This window comes from Mycteria americana, chromosome 23 (assembly GCF_035582795.1).
Source record: "Mycteria americana isolate JAX WOST 10 ecotype Jacksonville Zoo and Gardens chromosome 23, USCA_MyAme_1.0, whole genome shotgun sequence".
Classification (NCBI taxonomy): Eukaryota; Metazoa; Chordata; class Aves; order Ciconiiformes; family Ciconiidae; genus Mycteria; species Mycteria americana.
In genome coordinates, this window is record NC_134387.1 from 2,197,955 (window position 1) to 2,215,039 (window position 17,085).

General features: G+C 47.2%; 1 protein-coding gene across 3 annotated transcripts in view; it reads left to right on the plus strand.

The window, feature by feature from the left end:
* The window catches only part of GFPT1 (glutamine--fructose-6-phosphate transaminase 1), a 45,872-nt gene extending 33,793 nt beyond the window's left edge, over window positions 1-12,079 (plus strand). For 2 of the 3 annotated variants that reach the window (XM_075523604.1, XM_075523607.1), the window contains one exon: window positions 573-4,931. In XM_075523604.1, coding sequence (XP_075379719.1) covers window positions 573-617 — 45 coding nt within the window. In that variant the 3' untranslated portion in view covers window positions 618-4,931. Of the gene's footprint in view, window positions 1-572; window positions 4,932-11,769 lie in introns of those variants that run through there. The other variant, XM_075523605.1, reaches the window with a different exon arrangement.
* Window positions 12,080-17,085: the final 5,006 nt, after the last annotated feature.

The window sequence follows — 17,085 nt, forward strand, 5'->3', positions numbered from 1 at the left end:
ATCTGGAAAAGATGTGTTGGGTGATGTTGGAAGTCTGTGGGGGTTGTCTGTGTAATTGCTTGAGTTACTGGAACGACCAGGTTAAATGGTAGACCTGGCAATTACAGGAGCTTCTCGTGAACAAAAGTTGAAGGCAGTCTAGTACGCTTGGCCGAGTCTTGTGCAGTTTGAGTTTGGACATGTGTCTGTTTTCTGGTACAAGCATACAGTTTCCGGAGGGCTGGCAGGAAGCTAAAAGGAAGGTGACAATCCACAGAAGCATGTTTGACAAGCAGAGTCTGTCTGTGTTAGGTATTTGATCTTAATACAGACACTGGCCTCTACCTTTTACCATTTGAGCACTGTAACGATGTAGACTGAAGGGACTGACTCCTTAGTTCTTGGCAGAGGAGTCGTAACAATTGAGGTTTATGGACTTTTCCTGCACCAATTATCCTAAATTAACACGAAAATATGTTCAATCGTTTTCAATTTAAATGTGGAACAAATGTTCCACACGGTACAAAGTTATACACAAACAAACAAAGTGTGTAAATACTCACAAGCGTGTTCTTTCTCCTCCCTCTCTGCAGGTTGATTTTCCAAGAAATCTGGCCAAGTCCGTAACTGTAGAGTGAAAGATCATCTGAATCATAGGGGCAAAGGGGAATTAAATGAAAGACTTTTTTTGGTACCAAAATAACTTGATTTTAAAGTCCCCTAGGTAAATCTTATTTTGGTAAATCATTGTTTGTGTGTAAGATCACCGTAATTCCATTACATTAGTGATTGTCAAATTGATTCCACACGCTATGTCAATAGCTTTGGGTTTTTTTGAACAATAGCCTTCCATGAAAGATGTTAAATGGTTTTCTTTAAAGATTACTGAGTCTTCTAGGTAAGGGGCCCTCCACTTTACTTTCAGATAATGTCATTGTTTCTTAGCCAGTGTGGCTCATTCCAATTGTCGATGAGAAACCATTGAATGAATTACCTGTCATGCTCTCAGGCAGCGAAGCAGGATACCAGAATATACAACTGGAACAAGAGCTGTTACTGGTCATGCTTGTGCAGATATTTGAACAGTGAAAGAAACTGTGAACAAGCATTTGGGGTCAATTTCTGCCTCGTGTACAAAAGGGAATTCAACTGACCTGTCACAACCTCCTAAATTTTAGGCATATGGTAAATGTGCTAAGAAAATAATGTTTCCTCTGAAGGATTTTATCTATGCCAAATACCTAGCAAGTGACAATCTCGTAGTCTCAGTGGGCCACAACGCACTGTGTGACACCAGCATATACCTGTAGTTGTGCCCACGCAGACAGTGGAACTCACGCCTTCGAGTGTAAGTGGAAGCAATGTCTGACTCAGTATGGATGCTTACCAAAGTGGAGGAAAAGAGAGGAATATGAACAGTGCTCAGTTTGTGCTGGTGTTTGTTGTTGCTGATGGTTTGGTTTTGTTTGGTTTTTTTAAACAAGTCTTCCTGTGTTGAGGATTTTTCCCCTTGAACTGAGCGCTGTGGCACTGTAAACACATCCTAAGGAACCGGCTTTATACTGCTACAGGTCACTTACTGGTCTGAACGCGTAGAAGAAAGTTTCTGCCTCGTATCTCTGGCAGAGAGACGGCACTAAAGCTCCCTTTCTGAGGCTTACTACGTTAGCCAAAGTCCCTTAATGAAAGCATGGGTTCTGGTTTATTTAGGAGCAGCTCATATGTGACTTGTGTCAAATTCAGCTGGTTTAAAATTGGAGGGGATAAAAAAGGCTCGATAGATACAACAGAAATATATACTTTGGTAATAGTTTTATAACAAGCTTGCAGAGAATCAGAAATTACACAGAAAATACATCTTCAGGACTTAACACTGACTTCTTCAAAGTCATTAAAGAGCAGTTAGCGATGTATTTTCTAATGCAAAAAGGTGAATTTCCTACCAGCTTGATGGGTTTTGAATTAGCTTTACACACGCACCATAAAAAGAAAAACACGCTACAAGGCATAAAGTAATGCTTGCCAAGTGCTGGGGAATATTCCAGGTCACTTACTTCCCCTGAAGAATTGCTTTAACAAATGCAGTGCTTGGGGACTGTCCACCACCCTTAAACCTCGTTCTCCTTGCACAGGATGCTAGGCTATTGCTAAGTAGCAGTAATCCAGGCCGACTCGTACAGTGGAAGATGACTGCTCAGACTGAGGTGTTTCCAAAGTCTGTCTCTGTAGCAATTCTACTTTATATAAAACCACAGTGACTATTTAACTTCAATTCAGTATCAGCTCAAGGCTTAGTTTTATTATGAGAATAAAATGCTGCGTGCCTGGAAACAGCTTCTCAAAACCCATATATGTACATTTATCGATACATCATACTCAGACTATTAATTTATGAACACATTGTGCTGCCAGTGTCTGTTTAAGAACAAAATAGTAAAGATTGCATTTTATTTATACAGCATGTGCTTGTGAGGCACTGACTCGTAACAGCCGTGTGCCTCTGCCTAAACATGACCAGTAGACTTCCCTGCTTCATTTGAAGACAATACTTGTCCTTAAGGAAAAAACAATGTGTGTTCAATGCTAGCAATTTGAAGACAGTTCCTCTTCCTCCTCCTCCCGCTGAGCTTGCTTAAGAGAAGCGAAACTGTGCAAACCTTGTGCAAACCAAGGCAGGGTTCCCCCTCTCTATCCCCACCCCCCCCAGCACAAGGACACAAGGACTTGCAGTATCACAGCCCATGTTCTCGTTGGCGTGGAATCTAATGTGGAAGAACCCTGCAAGAGAATTATTTTAAGATCTTTTTCTCCTATTCCACTCAGAAGAAAAGGAGCAAGCATTGCTTTTATCTAGCCTTGTACAGACGATTGTCCGCTAGCTTACCAAGTCTCCTAGCAAACAACAGGATGGTAGACATGGCTGTTAAAATACAAGTTGCTATTCTGTAAAAGTTCGATAATGCAGGCTGTTAAATATTTATGAAAGTAAGTTGTATACAAAGAGGACCAAAGAACAGGAGTCTAAGTTAGAAACGTAAGTCTGACGCTCTCATGTCGGGTGTAACTGTACAGATACTGCTGAGCTGTTTGGTTTTATGCTGTGATAGACAAATCCTTATTCGTTGTAATTTAAGGCATTAAAACTCACGACAGATTCTTCATGGTCAGCAGTAAAGGTAGTATTCACCCCCTGCATTCTGCAAGTTGCCAGCAAACTGCCCGAAGTGTAGAAAACTCTGCCTGCCAAAACAGAGGTTTAGTCGCTACTTGCAACTAGGCTGTCGGATGTTGTAATGCTTAATATCAAAGAATGCTGTGGAGCACACTTGCTATGAAGAATTTCTCTGATGAGCATGGTAGGGAATCCGTTAAGCATCTCATTGTTGTTAATTGCCATGCCTGTGTGAAGTGAGAATGTATAAAGGACTCTTCTTAGCTTTCCTTACCTCATTTTGTCTAGATGTGTTGCATTTTGATGAACAGATGATGTTTCTCTTTTCCTTAGAAAACTTTTAGAATGTCTTGTGATATTTATTAACACCCAGTCAGTCTTCTGCTCTCCAAAATGAATGTTTTGCTTACTGAGCCAGTAAAATTCCCTCCTTCCGAATTGAGGTGTTTAAAAATTCAGCAGCCCTGTCACTAAAATTGAGCCACAGGTAAATACAGATAAAGGCCTTTTCCATTTGGAATAGCAGCTGCCTACTACTGCGTACTTTTGTCAGAATTTATTTTGATTTCAGTAACTGTTTTCCTCATCTATGTCTACAGAGGCTTAAAGGGAAGCATACGCCCATAAGGTCTTAGGGTTTTTTAATTACCAAAGACCAGAGAACTTCAGGCTCAGCACACGTTGTTTCTGCCTGCCAGATCTCGGACAAATTCCACGCCGCTAGTAAGGTTATTCCACACACAATAGGAAATCAGGTTGTACACGGAATATACTTCTGTCAGAAAGGTTTTCCCTCCTAGCTCTACTGAAGAAAGGCTAGAGGCAGTTCTTTCCTGAATTTGTCAGATGAGTAAGTGCTGTCTGCATGCATATTCTCACAAGGAGCCCAAACCGGTATTTGGGTAGCCGTGTCCTTGTAAGGTGCACCAATGACGTGGCAAATGCCATCTCCTTTTTAGCATGGCCTTACTGACTTGCAGGTGATGACGTACCACTAACGGGGGGACGCCCTTCTAGCCAGAAGGCTGCCTTGACCCGTATTTGTGAAGTCTCAACCCCTTTGTACTGAAAGAGCTGAAAGCTTCACACGCACCATTTCCGAGTCAAGTGGGAGGGAGCTCATCGTGGATGTGACACGACACGTACTCGTGCCCAGTTAGGAGCCTTACGCCTAGCCCAGACACACTAGGCTCGGTTAAGCTGCAGATTGAAACATCTAAAGGCGTAAGGAAGACCAACACATTAGTGCAAAATTAGGCTTTTCTCCTCTCTAGCCTCTCTAGGACTAGTAGTCCTTCACGCCACAAGTAGGTGCCTGGCGGCAGCGTGTCAGATGGAGGGAGGGATTGAAATTTGGCACTTGAAGTAGCACGTCAGTGTTTAGCTGTGGCTAATTTTAGATCCTACCTGAATGTACCACACTTGCCTCAAAGCACGGAGTCCCTCCTCTACATCAGAAACAGGAAGAAGAAGAAACAAAGAAGTATTGGGTTTGAATAAAAGGAAAGAAAACTATTTGCCTTCAATTCAGTTTATGTAAATAGACATTTGAAGTGGCAAATACCACCATTTCTTCCCTTCTAGATCTATTTGCCTCTGCTTGTACATATCCAGCTGGCTTGGTTTGTGGGGACCAGTCTGTATCTTGTTTCCTGTTGTGTGCTGTACGCAGAAGATGTCTTTCTTTTGTCTGTAGTGTTTTATAATTTGGGTTTTGTCTTTTTGCTTACTTTTTTGTATCTCACCCTTTGAATAAAATCAAGTGCCCTACATTAAACAAACGGAATTACTGGTCTTTAGTTAAATTCACTTAAGAATAGGTAACCCCTATGAAAGTTAAGGGCAGTACGTACAAAGCAGAAGAACACAGGGTTTAACTGACCTCTCTCCTAACCGGCCAGGCTTTTTTTCATGTCTGAGATAGAGAATATATTTCAACTGCCCTTTCCTAACCATGATTTTGCCACTAACCGAGAAGAAAGCCCGTAAAATACCCCAAGGCAGTTGGTGTTACCTTCTGTACCTTAATTCTCATTTGACCACTGCTTTTCTATCACCAGGCGAGACAAAGTAGCAGTCAGCACAGCCCATACAGGACCCATGCTTAGTGAATATTATTCACGGTTTCTTTTTCAAGAAAGAAAGAAACCTGTTTGGGTAACGTACAGACAGGCTGCCTTGCAGACCCAGCAGCAGAGGACTACGACAGCAATGCTGAGATAGTACAATTAAATGCACATTCTTGTAAGACAACAGCTGGGGGCTGAGAGGTTGTTCATGTCTGAAAAATGCCTGGATAACTTTGTAAGTGAAACCCACAATGACAAAAGACTGTCTGAAATTCCAGCCCTCCTCCAGTCAGAGCCATTCATGGATTAATTTCCTCAGGGACCTTCACCTCTCCAGGGGAAGAATATCAAACACAATAATTTATTTTCCTAGGTAAAGTGAGCAGCTTGGACTTGCTTTTCTCGCAAATACCTTTCCTATACAAGTACCAGTATTAAAAGGTCATGAGGCTACTTTTTATGGCGTATGGCCTTGAAACAATGCACATATGGCCTTAGTATCACAATAAAAGTTGGTGCCTACGCAGATTTGGGAGCAAGACAGTCTACTTTCGCTTGCTCAGATCTGCAAAAATAAACAGCAGTTCTAGCTTGTATTACAGTCATAAACAAAAACGGGTCAAACAGCTCAAAGCTGTAGGCTTTCGTTGTCATAGCTGTAGGTCACATCTGCTCAGGACGCTAAAGGAGCAGGGGATGTTGCAGCCAGGCGGCACGGGAAGTTGGCTGCGTGCAGAACCTTCCCGAAGCGACTCCAGGGCCGCACCACCCTCAGTCTCTCCTTCAGCACAAGACACCCCTTCTCTGGCTATACACCGCAAAGCAGCGAGTCGAGATTCCCGTCAGCTGCTGTCACGGGGCTGGCTGCGTTTCCAGGCACACCGCGTAGGGGACAGGGCCCCCCTTTTGTTAATACATTCCCAGTACTATACTCTGAAGAGCAAGGGAGCTGTATTGTAACAGGTAACTACGAGACATTTGCTCATTTCTCCATCTGGGCCATCTAAGCACACGCATTGTATGGCGCATTTAATTTAAGCTAATAAAAATGGCAGTGAGAAGACAAATGCAAAGGGACGCATCCAGGGTCCTTCACAAGTCGGTCCTGAGCTCTGGTTGCAAGAAAGCCATTTTCTTAGATCCCGATGTGGCTAAAAGCAGTAAGACAAGGGGCAAAGGACCTGCCGGGCCCTTTGCACAGAAACTCTTCAATCCTGCATAGAGTTTGTCTCAGATGATGACATTTGAAGATAAATAAGCTCCCAGAAGCTAAGTGAGATTTACAGAAGGGCATAAGCATTTGGGTTGAATAAATTATAATCGATCGCCTGCTCCAAAGCGCTCCTAGGCCCCTCTAGAGCAACCTGCTTCCTGACATTTACCCTTCGCACGCTTCCACAGCGCGTGGGCCTTCAGCACAGCTTCAGTGCTGAGCCTCAAGCTGCCGACTATACACACTCATGCAAGTTTCTTTAATTTACCTATATTTACCTTTTCTGCTCTAAAGCAGTGCTCACCCTTGCTTGCAGGAGTACTGTGCATAGCCAAGACCCTGGGAATGGTGTTTATTCAACACCTTATTCTCCTCTCGCTCTCTGGTAAGCTGTTTTTCACCACCGCAGAGCACACCTGTAGCCCTGTACAATACCTGCTTGCACAGAAAACACGCATGTAGCACCTGGGATCAGAGCAATGCCACCTGCCGCGCAGAAAAAAGCCAGTTCTCAGGTCCCTGTAAGGTGCTCGATGGGGAAGCGGCAGTCCATAGAGTATGCTATGGGGAATTCTTGCCCCAGACCCCTTTTGGGACATGAACAAGTTTGGAAAGAAAACGGTACTCAGCAACATTTTTGCTGGACACAGGCAGAACAAGGAGGGGATGTTTTGCCTGTAAAATTGACTCCCAGTTACCAGGGTGCTATTTCACAGAAACACTGACCAGCAGTGGAGCCATTCGTACACATTAGCCTGATCTGCTGCCCCGGGCAGGCTGGTGTTCATCGACTGCACTTCTTCGTTTGAGAAAAGCGACCATTCCTTACACCACCTCACAAAGTGGTAAAAGCTGTTTTCTAGTTTTTTTCCCCCCAAGAAAGCAGCCAGCCACACTCATTGTGATGGTGTGAAGATACATAAAGTGAATGAGCTACCCCTACTTTGTAGAGAGACCAGCAGTAGAGAGCACAAAGCATTCAGGGCAGCACACCGTTACTGAGTGGACAGCCTGACCTGTTGAGCTTGTGGGTCCTGGGCTCCTGATGGTTTCGCCAGCCCCACAGCGTCACCAGGCAGGGCCCTAGCAGCACCTCTTGGCATTCAGAGCATTAACGAGGAGGATTTAAGGGCCTTAGCTTTAGCGACAGCCGATGGGCCTTCCTGGGAAACATTAAAAAATGCTGTACGGGGATGGAAATTCATCTCAGTGGAGCATCCTGGCCAGTTCCACTGTTGAGTAGCTGCCTTCCCCATTGCCCACACACCCTCTTTGCTGGGCTGCTCTTCCAGCATCTCTCTGCTGCTATTACATCTATTTCTGGCTCGTCATGTTTCCAGCTCCTACAGCTTGGAAGGTCCAACAAGCAACACGCTGCAACAGCTCGGCTTCATCTCCCATCTCTGCTACAACTCCCTGTGCAATCTCTGCCCACGCTGCCCCTGAGGCCACCCCAGCCTTCCCGTCAGAGGACTAAGAGCACTCCAGGAGCCCACGTCACTCTGCACAGCCTTATGCATTCCATTTGTCAGACAGGAGAGCATCACTGGGTTTCTGAACTACTGCAAGCCTGACCCAAAAGCTGCCTTGTGTGCTTAAAAAGAGGCTATTTCTGACCTATTTCCATGCATTTATCAGCTGATTGGAATACATTGCAGGCATTTGAAAAAACAGAGGAGAAGAAAAAAAGCAAGCTGACTTGCCAAGATCGTCCATTCAGTGCTGAAGAGGTTACCCAGCCTAAGAGAAAAATCAGACGTGACAGGGCTCCTTCCCCCCTCCTCAGTCTCATTCTTTATTGTTTAGGTCAAATAAAATATGTTCCCATGGTCCTTACAAATTCCTATGGAAACAAGTTTAAACAAACAAGCTGCTAGCCTGTGTCTGGACAGCGAGCAGCAGCATTACTTTAACACAGGATCCTAAAAGCCGCGGTGAGCCCAGACACACTGGAGACACTCACAATACCACCACGGCTCAGAGCTAGGAGCCAATTAGGCTCCCAAGGGCTCCCATGCATCAGGAGATACATTCAGACCATGTGCAGGATGGGTGGCAGCACAGCGGGCCCAGTCGGTTTATTCTGAGCGGTAGGAGGGCGCCCAAAGACCTTACTAAGCAGAAAATTACCCTGCACAAGCAAACCCCGCACCTCGGCTGTACCAAAGTGACGCTGTGGCTCCTGCTAAGGGGAACAATCAGCATGGGATGCAGCTAAAACCTCCCCGCTCCTCTCATTTCCGTCTCTGCCCAGAATTAACCTACACTAGACGAGAGCACGTCTCCAGGGGCAGGGGATGCGCGGGAGCCTCCCAGCCAGAGCAGGCTGGCAGCTCTGCTTCGACAGATCTCTGCAGCCCCAGCAGAGCGGGGCACGGGACGCAAGGGTGCTGCGGAGGATGGCACGATCCAGCAGCCTGTCCGCTTCGGTGGCACCACACGCACCATTGAGCCATTGCTAGGAATGAGACGCAGCCTCTCCTCCCTTCTGCTGCCAGTTGCCGCTTGAACAAGCCTTCCTCAAGCTGACAAGTGGGCACTTTCTAGTGCCCAGTACTGGGCAAGACACTGCCTGCCTGCACAGGATGACTTGCGTCGCGTTGGCGAGCCCCAAGGATGTGCCTGCAAGTCTGTTTCACAACAAAAGCCACCCTGCAGGGCTATCAGCATATGGCTACTGGCATACCCGCCCTGGGAAAACCCAGCTTGAGCTACAAAACCTCCTCTCCAGCACTTGCAGCCCCACCACAAGACCAGTGCAAGAGCACTACTGGAACAGACAGGCACCAGCTGGACCGCTCTGCTGTAAACTGTGGCAGGGACTCACATTCCTTCTCGCATTTTTTGCAGCATCTCCTATCCTCAGGAAGACATGCTTTTCCAAGCCCAGCCAGAAACACTGCTGAAAATTAAAATTCTCTTCTATCCAAACAGTCCCAACTGGTCCACTGGGGAAAACTCAAGACACACATGCCCCACGCCAAGGACCTTCATGTTCAGACGGTGACCTCCCTGGTAACGTAACATCAAGCCTGTGCCACCAGCCATCACCAGGTGGAATTTAGGGGGGATTTCAGAGTTGCACAAAGCTGGGAATTACGCACACAGGAAAAACTCCCACTGAACCACACTGCGGGGAGTCACAGGTTTCTGTGACCCAGTGAATGTGTATTACACCCCTCCTGATGGTGTTGCTAAAGGAGAATGGCAGTCCTCATCCCCTGCCTCTCCATAGGTCGGACTTGAGCCTACAGAACAGCCACGTCATCTCCCTTAGCGTAACTGGCAGACGGCCTTCAGGAAGGGCTCATGACAGGGCTTAAAATGTAGGAAGAATTAATTGCCTCAAGGACTGTCCCTGCAGGACCACATCCAAGTAAGGCAGGGGGCAAGTGGGTCTTGAGGCCGACATGAGCTAACCCAGAAAGGCACCTGCTTGCAAGCGGAGCAGCTGGGGTTAGGAAGGAATTTTTGCTGCGGGGCTGCATGGAGGCAAGAGCTGGGGAAGGGATCAGCAGGGACTAAAGCCATCTGCCCCTCATCCCCCTCCAGGTGCTGCTAGCAAGGAACAAGGGCTTGTCACGGTCCCAAGGTTTGCTAGCCTAGCTGAGATGGGGCAGGAATGGGTTCAGGGAGCGCCTGCAGGCTGGGTCTCACCTTGGTGAAGCCGCAGGACAGTTACCTCCTGAAAGGGGAAGGAGGCAGAGGCCTGGGGCAATCATCTCTCCTCCAGGCACTGCTGGATCCAGAAAAGGACATCTGTCCTTTCCCCTCCTAATCTAGTTTTGAAGGTTATTGTTCAGTCACTGGATGCCACTTTGTGCAGTGTAAGGTGCCACTGAAAGGAAGGCACGGCTCCTGGTGAGCAGGCGAGACAAAGCAAGAGCTCAAACCTGCTCCTAAACCCGTTGCAGCTTAAAATCTGTCACATCTCTCTAAGAAGTGTTCTGTATCTCATCACTTTACCCCTCCCGTTTGGGTTACCACGTGTCCAAGTGGTATCGTGGCCAATGCCTACATGGAAAAGCAATAAAGCAAGCAATTTATTTGTAGCTGTCTTCAATTTTATTCACCAGCTGGATGCAACCAGCTGGTTTGTAGCAGGCCAGCAGCCAGGGGGTTGTGGATAACTGGAGGTACACTGGTCACAGCTCCGAGAAAAACTGTTCTTGAGTAGATGTGGGTGGTTGGTATTAGCATAGGAAAAAAGAGAACTGCAGCAAGACCTGGCCTTTAACACCGTGGAAACACCAGCTAAGAAACACTTTTCTCATCAGTAGGAACAAGCAGGGAAACGTTCAGCTGGGACAAGGGCTCACCAGCCTGGGAATGCTGCCGTCTTTGACATTTTCTGCTTGTTTCAGTGACTATGGAAAGCACTATATAAAGTCCTGTTCCAAAGGAAATATCTGCCATTATTCTATGGCTGGAAAAAATAGAGGAAGAACTACAGCTGCTCCTAAGACCACGTAGCCTATGTGGATGCTGCTTCCCAGAATGGAAACAGGTAGAAAAGCCCAAAGCGAGGGATCCTGCGTGACCCACAGGCAGTTTCAAAGCAGCACCCAACCTGGCACAGAGCCTGTAGCAGACACTGCTGATTACGTTGTCGGTACCTGCCTTCCCCCAAATGAGTTTGGGAGTTCATGCCCCAAACTCTTGGTCCCTTCAGAGCCACAGCTTTACCGGAGGCCCAGTGCAAGGTTGTTTCACAGAGAAACACCAGCCAAGACCAGACCTGTTTCAGTGCTGGACTTGCAGCAAATGACCCAGTTTCCAGCCTGCCCAGCATGTTTCAACAGTAACTGTATCTCAGTGTCCCAAAAACACAATCTCTGATTCACAAACACCCGCCTTCCCCCTAGGGCTGCACAGCTATTTGCAAACTCCCACCGCGGTCCCAAAGGTGCAGGGGAGGTAGCATTAGCCTCCGTAGTCGTTACCAGATAGGCAAGAAAGAGAAGCCGAGCTATGCTACATCACATGTCCCTTGAGAGCAAGGATTAACCCCCCCATCGTGCCGACTTTTTCCCGTAGTATCTCAGTTACAGTGAGTAATCCCATCAAGTCTGGACTGTTATCCTGCACGCACAAAGTCCTCCTTTGTTTAAGCCCAGAATTAACTCCACAGAAAGCAGATACCCTTATCTCCGGGGTTTTTCAAACCCCACATTACTTTTTCTGCGGCTAACAGGGCTGAACCACCGGCTGTCCGCAGTGGTGCCCCTGTTTCTGGGTGCCGGGTCGGCACTCCTTACTGCAGCTGGTGTCGAAGCACGGCCGCACCTCCCTGCTCAAAGGGCTGTTCTCTTCACGGCTGCCTGTCCTTTTTGCAGGTGGACCGCATCGCCGCCTCCAGAGACTGAACGCCATCGCCGCTTCGCCGCTGCGTGAGCCACTCGCCTCCCGTGCAGCTGTCTGAGAGCCTCGAGGAGAAGGAGCGAGAGGGGTGAGCTGCAGGCAGCCAAAACATCATCCCTGGGCTGCCACCTTCTCTGCCCACACCCGAGGGCCCTGCCGTGGCAGCAGTGAGCGTCAGTCAGATCCTGTCTGCTCTGCGCAGCACAGGCTGGCAGCCCCAGATTTGAGTGTTTTGCACTGAGTAAGGCATAGAAAAACCCCCTAGATAAGTGACAGTCAGTCACAGATTACTCTACTTGCTGGTTGCATTTTGCACTGCAGTTCTTTCCTTGTTTTTAGGTTTTAAATAATAAAAGTCTCCAAAGATTGTCTTGATTTTTAAAGCAAATGCCGAAAGCAGAACATTCTGTTTTGGAGATGCCACTTTGTCTTTTCTTAGATGTTTTTTTCCCTTCTTGGCTTCTGCAGCCCAAGAAACAAAGCCAAGTCCATGACTCCTCACTGCTCCCCCTTCTTTCCCTGTTCAGTGACAGTTTTGATGGCTTAAGTCTGTGTTGCTTTGACTTGAATTTCTAGCCTGCATGCTAGTGTGGTGAGGATGCGTCTTATAAAGACAGCACCTTTAGTCCTTGTGATGGTTTTGTCACAAGAGCTGGACAGCCCTGAATCTCGCTTCATATGTTTAACACACCAGTCCCACGCAGACAAGAACAGCTAGCCAAAAAAATGCCCCAAAACCTGCTGAAATGTCTATGGCAAGCTCCTGGGAGTGGAGAAAAACCATCACCTTCCACATGATTAGATTAGAAAACTACAAAAACAGCACGAGACGCAGAGGAGCGGTAGCTTGGTGTTAACACTGTGGGGCTGGAATGTCAAGAAACGCCTCTTGGCCGGGTGGGGAACATTGCTTACATCGTTCATCGTCACAGACAGGCTGGGGACACAGCTAGGAGGAGGCGAGGGGTCTGACTTGCAGAGGCATGAAGCCCCCACTGCTATAAACCCAGCGGGTTATGAATTCCTGAAGGTCTCAAGCACCAAGCCAGCCAGAATAACCCCAGATCCCACTTGGTCACAGGTCGGAGATCATCACTATCTGGCAGTTATTACCCCAGAAACTACCAGAATTCACCCAGACTATTCAGCTGTGACAACTACCAGCATTTTGCACTTGCAGCGTTCACACGGGTGCCGTTCAGGACTGATACTCTTTTGCAAAGTGCTTTGAGCTTTGATAACACAGATCTCGGTGAGGAAATGAAGGAGGCGTTGATGTGATACAAGGCAATAGTTGAGGCTGGGTTCTACAACTACAAGATTTTGAAGGCAGTAAGTTTGGGAGCCTTCATTTGCCTTCCTCTGCTCGCAGCTTTTTGGAGTGAAAGATCAAGCTTTTCTGTTTTTAAATACCACCCAAGATGCTCAGTCACACACCTATGGGCACCAAAGCTTTAACAGACCTGTGATAATGCCATGAGACACAGGTGGGTGGCACGGTTGTGCCCAAGGCTGTCCACAGACCTACACGGGACCTGCCACCACCCCCAGAGTGCCTGCAATCTGTTGACAGCAGGTTTACCAGGGTCCCCGTTTTCCTTGGGGCACCAAAGCACAGACTGCACAGCCTGCCTGCCAGTAAAATCTAGCAACACCAGTGCTCTGGAGAGTATGGAAAACCCCTGGCACATGGGCCATTTAAGTGTAAATCAGTCCTTATCCCAATTCAATCAATATGACCTAGAATGGGGAAGAAAAAAAAAAATCTGAAATACAACAAATGAACACCCCAAAATACTGCTCGCAATGATTAAGCGAACCCAGACCACTTTGGCTGGCCTGGGCTAGGAAGCTGCACAGGCAGTTGTGCCTCCAGATCAAGGGCACATGATAAAATTAAAAGACGTGCAGACAAAGCTCGTTCTTTAGCAGAGGGCAGCCTACTGCAAACAGGAGGAAATATTAATTACAGCAGCATTGCAGAGGTAAATCTGCTGAAGACAGTGGATGAGTTTTCTGCCTGACTCATAACACTAATTTGTGCAGGCACCCACTGGCAGCACAGATGCTTAGGGTCTGATGTAAGACACTGCAGTAAAGGGGAAATCTTTCCAGTCGCTTCAGCAAGCTTTGGATGAGGCTGTGCAGGGGGGATGCAGGACTGGAAGAGATCTCGTGCCTCTAAGGCCGGGGTCACCATGCCACCTAATGCCACCCTCAAATCAAACGCCTACTCCTAAACCAGGACGGTGCGCTCCTGCTTGGACACTGTTCCACGTCAGCCCTGGAAGAGCCTCACTTTTCCTGCCATCTGAATGAGAGTGTGGCTGCTGTTTGCCAGAACCACGTTTTAGGATAATAAAGGACAGTTGTGTGTATGTGAAAGTAAATTTGTCCTCTCCTCCTTGCACTGTTTTCAAAAGCCTCGCACACAGACCTAAATAAACAAGCTGAACTGCACTTTGTGTACTTGCATCAGTCACCGTTGCACAAGACACTCACTCACAGACACCACGGGCCAAATCTAGTACAAATCTGCTCCTCTGATTGAAATGCATTTAAAAAAATTAATATAGAGCAAAAATGTTTCCAGACTGTACCAGCCTGAATTAGACTGACAAAGCAAAGCTGGAAAAACCTTGATGCTTCCCCACAAAACCGAAGCACCAGCAGTGCAGCAGTGTGTCCGAAGGCTGCTTGAATCCCTCCCTCTCCACTTCGTCTGCCGCTGAACAGCATAACCAGCAGATCCACTCCTGCTGCAAACCTGTGCAGCTGTGCAAGAAATTGCTACTTGAGACAACATCCCCCCTCTTTCATGGCCTAAAGATCTTCTAAACTCCTCCAACAGCCTGAATATGTTCCTATCTTCCCTGGAGCATGGGAAGCAACTGTGAAATCCTGCAGGATTTATGCATTAGCAAACTGCAGCATTTTGAACTTGCCAGCACACAGAGTATCCCCCCCCCAGCTGCAAACCCTTCCGAGGAGGGGGGTGAGTGTGGAAATGGCTTTCAGCACAGCTCATCTCTTTCGCGTCTTTTCTTCTACAGAAAGGGAGGCGGAGGGGAAAAAAAAACAACCACCAAACCAACGTCCTAAGCTTCCAGTGAAGTGATTTATCACCGAGCTGGCTGTGAACAGACAGACACACATCACCATTGCAAATGAGTTCTGCCTACTGTCTCCCCAGTGGAGTTAGCTGTGATTAAATCATATTCCAACAACGGCAGAAAGGGAGGAAAAAAGAAGTCAGGAATTTTTGGACAGGAAATACATGGGAAGAGGATTAAACAGGAGTGGCATATCAAGTGTGAAAGACACGACCTGTTCACTGCTCTCTGGTGCACAGTTTCTGTCCTTCTCCTACAGCAGTCTGGGGCAGGACTTTATTGCCACAGGGGCAGGTACCTGCTGGGAGCCAGGGGCCCCCGTCCCCCTTTGCCACAGACTCCTCTCCTGCTGGTGGTGCAATCCCTCTCTCACCGAGGTCTGTGCAAGCTCAGCTGAGCTGCAAGCCCAGAAGGAGCTGGCATTACTTGAATCCACATCGCATTTCTGCGGGCATATGCATGTTCCTCCGAACAAGGCAGGGAGTGCAGGAAAAGCATCATCCTCACCTAATTCACTACAGCCTTCCCCTTACAGGCAAGGTCTTCTGCACTCGAACACACCGCCTGCGATTAAAACAATGCAAACAAACTTAGAAACAATTCTGTGTTTGTTTTAGCTCAGAATTATTTAGTTCCTGAACTGATTTTATTCGCAGGCAAGGATGAACCAAGGACCAGGACCAGTCTTGGTGGCAGCAAAGTTCCCATCTCCGTTGCAGGAGGAGTGCACCATTGCATGACAGACAATTGTCCCCAGTTGTCACTGGCCTAACTGGTGGGGGGAACAACTCGGAGAAATTATCCCACAGCCTCCCGCCATGAGCACCCATCAGATGAGTCTTCTAGAGAAGGGACCCATAAGGCTGTATGAAAATTAGTTGGCTCTGCCAAGTCTGACATGTTTTAGACATGTGCATTAGAGTCTACAGTAACATTTGTCAGTTTAAAAAATACATTCAACCTTAAAAAGGCCTCTAGTAAAAGGAAGAAAAAAGAAAAAAAAAAAAAGGGTTATTTTTCATTTTTAGCCAAACCACAGTTTTCAGTAAATATTCTTTTTCAGATAAATAATTTGTTGTTGTTTTTTTTAAACAAATAAAACAAATAAAGCTCACTTGTTAAAGCCCAAATCCGAATTACTTTTTAGGGAAATGAAAACATTTCCCTTCGGCTTTTCATCAGCATTCCCCTCCCGGCTAAATACTGCAGTAAACATAGACAAGAAAAGAAGATCTCCAAGAAAAAAATCCTGCCTCTGTGCAGACAGCTCTACCCTGCAAAATATCAGTGGTCGCCGCCAGCGGGTTTTGCAGCTCCGTGTCATGCCCTGCAGAATCATCACCCCATCTCCCACGCGTGCTCTGCTCCGGGAGTGCGGCCCCAGCTCACCGCTGACCTTTGGAGCCAGGGGAAGTTTTGCTTCCTCCTTGGCAATCCTGTGCGGCGATTTGGATAAACTGGTCCCCCCCTGCTTTCAGAGCTGTTCTGCTGCTGGTGCTCTGAGGCATCAGTGTTTGCAACGGTACAGTTCTTTCTCTAAATCTAGATTATTATGTTCTCGTGACCTTCGCTTGCTAACACCGAAGTATTAAAAGATCCCATAAGCTAGTGGGCTCCCTACCCACTGTTCTGATCCAGATCTGTGTTTATCCTACTGAATCAATGGATTCTCTGGCGCGTTTCCAGCAGTTTGTGCCTTCTTTTTTGTTTCTCGCATTCTGGTCTGTTTCTTATTTATTTAATTTTATGTTGTGGGAATGTAAAAATGTGCCACAGTGGATTAGGCCAGTGGCCTGGGTGGTCCAGCACTTGGCCTCAGCTGGTGTCTCTTTCAGCCAAATTGCTTCAGTAAGAAATCATTTTCAAGAGGTATAAAGCAAAGGCCAAATCCTACAGTCCTTAGGCAGGCAAAAATCCCTGCAGACCAGTGAGGGGCAGGATGCCCCAGCAATTAGAGCATCGTCAGCCTTCTCCAGACACAAGTCCCTTCTCTTCCTCAGCTCACTGCAATGCAGACACCTGTGTCAGCATGGGACAGATCACCTCCACAGTCAGGAGTCGTGTAACTCTGCCCATTCTAGAGATGCGGATGCACAAAGTAAGCAAACGGGAAAATCTGTGCTAGAAAAAGGCACAGACGATGACGCAGGACCCCGCTGATTTATGCCACCCAGCCAC